This window comes from Diplotaxodon limnothrissa, linkage group LG3 (genome assembly GCF_057381915.1).
Source record: "Diplotaxodon limnothrissa isolate DT_005_m linkage group LG3, D_limnothrissa_male_GT1.1, whole genome shotgun sequence".
Taxonomy (NCBI): Eukaryota; Metazoa; Chordata; class Actinopteri; order Cichliformes; family Cichlidae; genus Diplotaxodon; species Diplotaxodon limnothrissa.
The window spans coordinates 53,538,957-53,548,105 of NC_140598.1; the positions used below are offsets into that span (position 1 = coordinate 53,538,957).

The 9,149-nt window shown below is 43.0% G+C and overlaps 2 protein-coding genes across 3 annotated transcripts; one reads left to right on the forward strand and one right to left on the reverse strand.

Moving 5' to 3' along the window:
- Positions 1-1,620: 1,620 nt before the first annotated feature.
- On the reverse strand, positions 1,621-3,228 carry LOC146636557 (RING finger protein 227). Of its 2 annotated transcripts, none has more exons than XM_085350892.1 (2): positions 2,751-3,228; positions 1,621-1,899 (listed from the first exon to the last, which is right to left on the reverse strand). In XM_085350892.1, the coding sequence occupies exons 1-2, from the start codon at positions 3,199-3,201 to the stop codon at positions 1,841-1,843; spliced, it is 510 nt and encodes a 169-aa protein (XP_085207018.1). In that variant the 5' UTR covers positions 3,202-3,228; the 3' UTR covers positions 1,621-1,840. The 2 variants fall into 2 exon arrangements, with proteins under 2 accessions (XP_085207018.1, XP_085207017.1); XM_085350891.1 differs by having other exon boundaries at positions 1,622-1,902.
- Positions 3,229-7,574: 4,346 nt separating this feature from the next.
- LOC146636558 (E3 ubiquitin-protein ligase RNF182) lies at positions 7,575-8,222 on the forward strand. The gene has a single exon (XM_085350893.1). It carries the CDS (start codon positions 7,575-7,577, stop codon positions 8,220-8,222), a length of 648 nt encoding a protein of 215 aa, XP_085207019.1.
- Positions 8,223-9,149: the final 927 nt, after the last annotated feature.

A 9,149-nucleotide genomic window follows, 5' to 3' on the forward strand; every position in this document is an offset into this window, starting at 1 on the left:
AACCTTAGTTTTATATAGAACCAATTTGATTTAACTGACATCTTAACTACGACACTTACAGCAAGTTATTATTTTCTAGAGGAGTCTAAGTCACGGTGACCTGTTAAAATCTTTGCTCTGGAAACAGTCAAACATCCACAGGAAGAACAATCTAAACACAACAGAACTGAAACACTGAACACAACACCGCAGAATTAAAGATGGGAAGCTAAGCAGTCTTGTTACTGCAAATGTTTTTTCATAATTATTAAATGAATCATGTTTGCGCCACTATATTTAATAAATAAACATTAGCTAAATCCACCGATTCAAATTAAATTGTTTGGCGTTTATAGAGTTTGTGCCGGTGAGATCATCTGCTGCTATGCTATCATCTGCTATTCAACCCTTCTGTTTGCAAGAGGAATCAAGTCAGAAGAAAGTTAGTCTTTAGAGGGCGCTCAGCTTCAGAAAGTGGATGAACTTGGCAGTCTGCACCATGGTCCTGTGACTTGTGAGTCATGCAAAATTCTCTGGCATCTTAGATTAAAAACAGATTCCTGACTGTAACACTTGTATTTCATAATCTTCCCTTATATGATGTAAGATTACTGTTACTGAAGATGAAATGTTTATTTTCTTCCCTCACGCCAGATGGCTGCCCCCCCACCCCTGTCTGAAAACCCCAACAATCTTCTCTCTACTATTGCAGGATTTTTACTTTTGCAATTTAAAGTGACTTGAGGGGACAGTTGTTGTTGATACTTTATAAATTTAAAAAATGGAATCAAATTGATCTTATTAAAATAAGATCCTTATCTAAATGACCTGGAAACTGTTTGTGACATCCCTGATAAAAGTGCGTTCTGCCATCATTAACACCATCAGCTTTGTTGAAATAAATACTATGACTCTCCAGCTAACACATGCACAGCAAAACCCCACAACAGCCATTAGGATGAGCATGCTTGGGCTCACCTCTCGCAGAATCTGGGCACACAATAAACAGCACGATGGCTGCACAGATCGGCACAAACACAAGGACTCTGGAGAGATAAAAATTACACCCAAATGTAGATAGATAGAACTGAACTGTCGTCACAAATAATTGCTAGTGCTTTTCAGATGTTTTATCTGCATGTGCAAAAAAACCCCACAAAATACTGTGTACCGTTTACCTCAGGTGAGGAGCAAAGTTGCTGAACATGATCAGCAACTTTTTTCCAGGTTTATACGACTAGTAAAAGCTGCAGCAGCGCCGTTAGTCGGTATCTTTTACTTGAACCATGTAGGGGATCTTGCAGCTCTGCTGGTGCTTGTCAGTCTGATTGGAGGCAATACAGTTCACCTGGCCTCAGGTGACCAACTTCCTGGAGCTATGAGCAAAGGGCTATTTGTTGTTTTTCTGACTTCAGTGAATTTTATGTAAAACATTAACTTTCCTTTTTTGTCTACACTCCTCTTTCCTTTGAAAGGCCGTACATTTCCCCTTCAATTTACTTATCAGCTTTTAATTATGACAATAATAAATTCAAACTTTGTTGTTTTTTATCAAAAGGCAAATCACTAAAAATCCACAGAAAGCTTCAAACTGTGTTTTTAAAAAAATGTGTTTATTTTTTTTAAATATTAAATACTTTAATAAAAACAAATTAAAAAAAACCAATAAATATCAAAACAGTTGCATCTGTACATAAGTGGGGCTGAAAAGGCTGCTTTGGCATCACATTTGGCTACACAGCGGCCAAACAAGGAATCAAAACATTCACAGTGTCCACATGGCTTTATCATCATCGCCATCAAGTCCATTTTAAGATGATTCGTCACTCATACTGCATTACTCTGGGGCCATATGGGCTGCTCAAAACATGTGGCAGGACATCATGGCGAGGGCCCTCAGGTCTTCACTGGTCATACAGTCTTCTGAAAGAAAGAGAGAGCACAGTAGAAAACAATGAACAACTTAATTCAATGGAAACCTCCCTAAAGTTAAAGAATGTTGTTATTGAATGGATACACATGCCAGTTCTTACAAAAGGTACCGAAGAAAGTGTGATCAAACCAAACTATAGTGTGACTAAGTTTGCATCTCTTTACAGCACTAATCATTTACTTAAAATAAAAAGTTGGCTATTATTTTCCTTTTAGTTCCTATAGCAGTTGGATTATTCATGTGAAGTTTTTTTCCTTAAGATTTCAGAATAAAATCACTAAATGGACACAAACTTGAGATTTTTAGATGATATTTTGACAGTCTGGTTTCGCTGATACTTAATCGCAACCCGTTCTCACTCCCAAAGCGTAACATTTTACGCTAGGTGACAAATCGTCACCATATTACGTTTTCGGCTACCCACCACGTTCCTAAATGACGACCTCGGAAAAAGAGGAAATATGAGAACCGTCTGGACTGAACCTACACATGTTCGCTCTTATTCTTCAAATCGCTTAGAAACACGCTATTTAACATCATTAAAGTCCTGGTTAAGGTCAGGAATAAGGTTATGGTCAGGGCTAGGGATAAGGTTAGGTTTAGGGCTGGAATACAGGGCTGGAACGTCTACTCCCGCGGGAGCGTCATTGCACTGGATTCCAGCCATAACCCGCCGCGTACCATAAGAACGCCGAAGGTCTCCTTTCGCGTTCCTCAGGAACGCCGCGGGACGTGACAAAACGTCGACATGTTACGCCTCGGGAGTGAGAACGCTCTGTTAATCGAGGATAAATCTGCCAGTGAAAGTATCATAAACCACAATCAGGGTCTCTCTTACCTTCTCTTCTCTGCTGGCCCTTGCCGTTTATCGCCTGCCAAACTTTCTTCAAAGACCGCCGGAGTCTCCCGCCTCCTGTGCCCGCGGAAGACTCGCTCTCCTCGGCTGGAGTCTCGGGAGCTGTCGCTTCCTCCTCGTCCCCTTGAACCTGATCGTCCACGTCGGGCTCGTTGAGGAGTCCCGCAGCCGTCAGCCGCTCCAGTGCGCTCTCGTCCACCCTCAGCTCGGCTCGGATCTTCCCATGATCGGAGATGGATGTGATGTGTCGGCACAGCGGGCATACGATCAACCTGCCAGCCCCCAGATGCGCATCTCCGGGTCCCAGGGGCCTGGACAGGGCCAAGAGGCAGCTCTCGCAGAAGCTGTGCTTGCACTGGAGCTCCCGGGGACACCGCCGACCCGCGTTGTAGGTCTGGTAACAAACCCCGCACTCGAGTTCCTCTGCGCACATGTCGTTTTCTGATGCTGGCGTTTCGTCCTTAAAGTTTGAATGAACCAGAAGGCGAGTCGCTCTCAGCTTTATTCAAACTGCACCGAGAGAGGCGGGGCGTGGACGTCCTGTCGGAAACCTAACCTTTCAGACCCAACTAAACACGGCCGATGAGTCACAAGCCCCACGTGATGTAACGATACTGCTGACAATGACGCCATGAGAAGTGGTTCCAAAACACACAGACACCCACACCCAGCTACAGTAACACAGTAACAAGTGTGTATCTACACAGAATATCCACATTAAACATACAGAGTTTGTTTTCATTCCTCCTTGTCTCTCACACACTCCTCTATCACTGTGCAGTACATGACAGGCAGGAGGGCAAGATACAACAAGTCAAGCTGTGTAGACATTTCTAATAGTCCCAGGAAGTTATCTTCAGAGATCAGAGAAATGTCTTTCACATATCAGACTAGGCTTTTCCTTCTTATCTAGTTGTGTATGTGTGTATATGCGTGGGTGACGTCGGCTCTTCCCTCTCCACAGTAATCCCCCAAATAAAACTCCTATCAGATAATCCAGCCCTAACTCCTTTCATGGTGATTTCCGCTGTGCCACAGTCTCGGCCAAAAATCACAAAGCCAGAACCTCTCCTGTTCTCTCCGTTTGTGTGTTTCCTGTGTGAGTTGTAGAGTCTTTTGTTCTCTCTGTTCTTTTTACGCCTTCCCACTTTCCCCCCCTGCATTGATCTTACTGTACAGGGTATAATTATGTAAAGCACCAGGTCTCTTTCTTAATACTCAAAGGAAAATGGGATCATATCCTGTGAAGTATTTCGTTTTTGTTTTTTTTTAGAAAAGGGGTGTTTGGGTTTTTTGTAATGGGTATATACATGAACCACTTTTCACCTGTTTAACTACAGACACACAGAACTTATACTGAAATGTTACGACTAATGTTTCAAGTCAACAAACCTAACCAGGAGTGATGCTCACTGATGCAAATATCCAATTAGTCAGTCACATCGCAGCAACTCGATATATTTAGGCATACGCCTGCCATGTAAACTGGAGCTGCCAGGGATCGAACCACCTGCCTTCTGAATAGTAGGCCTGGTCTACCTCCTGATCTACAACCAGACAGATATAAAGGCAAAATGGGCTCTAACTGGTTTGCTCATGCCTACTTGAGAAGTAGGGCGTGTGTCAATAATTTTAAGGGCTTTCTGAATCTTGCACAACCAACCTTTAAACACAGCATGTGTGATACAAACAAACTACGCCAACGCCAACGAACACAAGGGACAGACCTCAGGTGGGTTACATGTCGGTTTCACTTGCTGTTTGCGCTTCAGTACAAGTTTACAGTTTTATTTGTCATATGCAGGAAACAGCAGCACACACTTTATTCCCGGTAAGCAAAGCTAAGTGAACAGGTACCTTCCAAGTAATATAACAATAAACTAAATAGTAGGTCAGATCACTTAGATCAACATGGGTGTGTAAAATGAGTGAAAAAACACTTTAAGATCAACAGTTTAGGAAAATCATATCGAAAAATCTTAAGTCACAAGTTAAACTGTCTACTGTGAAAATTCTCCACCTGAGCTGTTTCAGGTTTCTGAGCTGGTCAGCAGGATCTCAGTAATGCTAAAGAGAAAGGAACCAGCCGTCAATTAAAAACCAGTGATGGTCTTTGCATGGAGCCTGCATCTCACGTGTTTATATCGCTGTATTAATTACAAAGGTGTAAAAACTATACACCTTCCAAACCGATACCAAAGTTTCTCTGTATGTGAGGAAACCTCTATGATGATCAGTTTCTCCATTTGAAGAGCATGAGAGGTGGCCACTGAATGAATCAAGGAATCTGAGCATGTATGCTATGTATAAACTGCAAGGATGTTTAATAATTTCAGCCTAAGCCCTACTTTCTATTTTAAAATCCCAACATGCTGACTGTGTGGAAGCATAATAACATGATACGCAAGCGGAGTAGTGCAAGTCATGATCGAGAGACACCAATCTGTCATTTTCTGTCTTTTGTGTCCTGGTTACCTTTACATCACTGAGGGTTTAATTACTGCTCAGCGAGCCACACAGGTGCCTCACTGGGGACCAGACGGATAAAATCAGGTGAGACTGAGCGAAAACAAAAGGTTGCCAGTCAGCTGAGCTCAGACATTATAAACTCGCCTGATTAATGTGCACCGTAACGAGAACAGATCTGTACCGACATGAGAGAAACTGCATGTGCCTGTGAAGAAGAAGGCGCCGGTGTTGTAGGTGGGAAACAAAGGTTCCTTGGATGAGTGGGAAGCGGAGCGCAGTGGGTAAGTGACTCTCTGATCTCTTTTACGTTTGTGATGATGGAGCGCTGTGTGTTACTCTGTGTACAGTCCCAGCAGGCCCGCTCGCCTAGAAAAGAGTTCGCTTAAGTATGCATAGCTGTCTTCCACAGGTCGCTTTCATTCACTAAAATGCTTAGTTTGGCTCTAAAAGTCGACTTTCTGTTCTCATTGCATGAATGTGCTGATGACTTATTGAAGAAAGGCTTTCAGGTTGCCATGGACCAATTCAAAGGGGACCCGGTGTGCTAAGCAACAGTCCCCCACTGAGTGTGTGTGGCTTACCTCGTCATTGTCCCGTGCGAGACACAAATATAGAAAAGCAAAGCGCCAGTAAAGCTACACAATTCTACTGATTCCTTTCATAAATCACAGATCAAATGACATCAACAAATGTTACAGACTGTCAGTGTGTCTGACCAAAAGGTTTTACGCCTTAAAGTAAAGTATTGTGTATTTCCTTGTATCGTTTTTATGGTATATACAGTGCCGTGGGAAAGTCTTGACTGTGCCATGATTGCTTTACATTTTGATACCAAGGAGCCAGAGTTCTTGTAATTTTTAAAGTTGACTTGAGCAGTATTTCTCCACAATTTCCAAAGGTCATGTTCAGTCCAGTCCTTATACCTGACCATTTCCAGAGGAGTGGTTTTGTATTAACCTCTTAACACTCACCTGTGAACCACTCAAGTCTAAAACGTATCTAACTCGAGGGATGAACGGTTTTTGTGTCTACACATAACAGAAAACTTAAAACATAAAATGGCGTGTTTTTGTGAGTGAGTCTCAAAGACCTATCAGCCCAAAGCTTTGCATATTTCAGCATGGTGTGCAGTGTGTCCTCAAAAAATCTGAGGAAACTGGGCAAAAGAAGAAGCAGCAGGTCTAAAAAAAACTATCTACAGCAGATGCTGTTCAAACCTTCTGTGTATTACAAACAACCAATTACAAGAAAGTTGCCTTAAAGAGAGAGGCACTAAAAATGGGTTGTTTTTGTCACAGGATGAACAGCTGGGCTGCACTTAAGTATAAGAAAAAAAGCATTATTTAAAATATAAATTATGCAAAGCTACTGTAGTAGAATCCAAGAATCAGAAACTGTGGAAATGAGCATAACAGTCTCCCTGAATTTGACTTCTGGCAGCAGCTTCTCATTGCAGACAACCTTATCAATCTTCACATCTAATGACAGGAAAGCAAAGCAGGGCATTTCCCAAAAAGTCTTCTTCCCATAAAGATTTTATTTGACTCTAACACAGCCACGGTGTTAAAATGCTGGGCTGCTGTGTCAATTCAACACACCTTTTGAAAAGAGTCTTTGTGTTAGAGATCCACTTAGTTGATTTAAAATTACACTTCCATGAAGTAGAAGAAAGCCGGTAAAAGCCAGCCCAACAAAAACGCTGGGTCTTACATCACCCTGAGTTCAGTATGACATCACTCAGTAAATAAATAATGACTTCTGGCTCGGTACACGCAATCTGTTTGCAACACAAACCGCTTCCCCTAAGTGCCTCCAAATACAGTAATTTTGATACCAACATTTCTTATGTTTTCTTAATTTAAAAAAAAAAACAGCTGCTTTGAATGACTGAAGTGGAACAAGCCTGAGCTGGGAAAAGACGACGTGCTCTGACAAACACACACACCCACAAATGGAGAAATCTTAGAGTGACTGATTACTTCCTTTCCCGACTATTTTGTATATTTTTCTCTGACTGTGTGTGTGTGTGTCTGTGCTATCTAGCACGCACTCAAGGGCAAAGGTGATTGTGAGTAAGTGAGGGGGGTGGTGGATGGTGGATGTGTGAGCAGTTAAACGGATGAATGCTATGACTCATGGGCCGTGGAATCTGTTCATGAAAGTTAAAGAAACAAAGGATCTTTGGGGGAGCAGATCCTGATGTTTCTGTCTCACGGAAAGTCGACATGAAGTTTATGTTGATCATGTTTTCTCTCTACAGAGTTTAACGTCTTTAGCTAAAAACTCATCCCCGACTTGCCTCTCGCCAGTTCTTCTACATCCACCCACTCCCACACCATGTCAGGGCATGTTGCCCCAGTGCCGCAGAAGGGGGATCCCGCTGCTGCTTCCGTGCCCAGCCGTGGCTCCGGTCCAGGGGAACCCATGGATGTGGAATGCCCCATCTGCTACCAGGAGTACAACTGCTACAACAAATGCCCCCGGATGTTGGAGTGTCTCCACGTTTTTTGCACTGAGTGCCTCCAGAGGATCCAGCTCTGCCCCCCTGACGCCCACAGCCCACAAGCCATTCCTTGCCCTCTCTGCCGCCATCTGACCCCACTGGAAACCGGGGATGCCCTCACCTTACCCTGCAACTCCCGCATCCTGTCCAGGCTGCCCCCCGGGGCCTTCCACCTGCCCATGACTGTGACCTCGCGGATGGCTACAGTCACCCAGAGAGTGGTGCTCTCCATGGAGGGCAACAGCAACAGGGACACCCGCTTCATCATCTTACCCACCGTCAGCCTGCGGGTGCAGCAGATGCACCCCGAAACCCCTTATGGCACAGCGCCTGGCCTGGTGGGCGAAGAGGAGATCATACAGCAGAGCAGGAAGACGCTGTTTTGTGTACAGATCCTGGCTGTCATCTTCTGGGTGCTGTTTGTGATCACTTGTGTGTTCGGGGTGGTGTTTGGGCCACATTTCCTGAACAGGAAATTTTAGAGTTACAGAAATTGTTTGCCAGTCTTTTTCTATTAACATGCTTTTTTAAGTGTACTTAGCATTCACCCTGTAATCAAATTAAGTTTTTACTTATTAGAGCTGCTCCTTTATTCAAAAGGGGTTGCTCCAGAAGACAGCTCTGCATATGGGATTTGGTAGAATTTTTTTGTGTTACAGTGGATACCCTTCCTGACACAACTCCAAAGGAGTTTGTGTCTCCTCCTGATCTTGAACTGGTGACCGTTCACATTCAAACTACTACACTAGAGTCCAATCCTTAAATGTGTCCTTACTGAATGCCTTAAGTACAGATTTTTAATCAGTGATAGCTTGATAAAGCGTGCCCCCTAGTGGTTAATAGGGAAACAACCAAACCCTAAGGTTTCTTTAATCGTTCTCATCATGCTTATTATGTTTGATAATATCATTTTGCAGCGGCTGACTCTGCTGCCAAAGAATAAATTAAATGAGGTCCTCAGTCCTTACATCAGTCCTTTACTTTGTGCAGGGTGTGCACATGTTTGGAAATCAGTGAAAGTGGCCTAACTTTAATAATCTACTTGAGAACGCACATGTATTTATTTCATCAGTGTGCACTCATTTCTCTCACCTGTGATGTAAACTACAGCAAACGTAATTGAGCATACAAAAGTTTGAACCGTACCTCACACAGAAACTTCAGTACACAGTTATAACTGTTTTTCTTGGATGAACACATCTGCCCCATTATGGAGAATAACTTTCATGGTAAGTGATATGATTTCTCTGTGCTTAATATGTTGGTATTATGTTTTGTGAAGTTGTAATTATTAAAGGAAGGAAAATGAAGTATTGAAGGAGGGCATGTAGAGGGTTGGTGGGACAGAGGAGGAGATAGCTGCAAGAAGATGATTAGCAATGAATAAAAACACGAGTACACATGAGTTT

What these genes read in the sequence shown, in the direction of transcription:
- LOC146636557 (XM_085350891.1), bottom strand. Translation starts at nt 3,201, where the DNA reads ATGTGCGCAGAGGAACTCGAGTGCGGGGTTTGTTACCAGACCTACAAC. An exon ending in GGGCCAGCAGAGAAGAGAAG is followed by an intron (nt 1,903 to 2,750) that starts GTAAGAGAGACC and finishes TCTTTCTTTCAG; the next exon opens with AAGACTGTATGACCAGTGAA.
- LOC146636558 (XM_085350893.1), top strand. Translation starts at nt 7,575, where the DNA reads ATGTCAGGGCATGTTGCCCCAGTGCCGCAGAAGGGGGATCCCGCTGCT.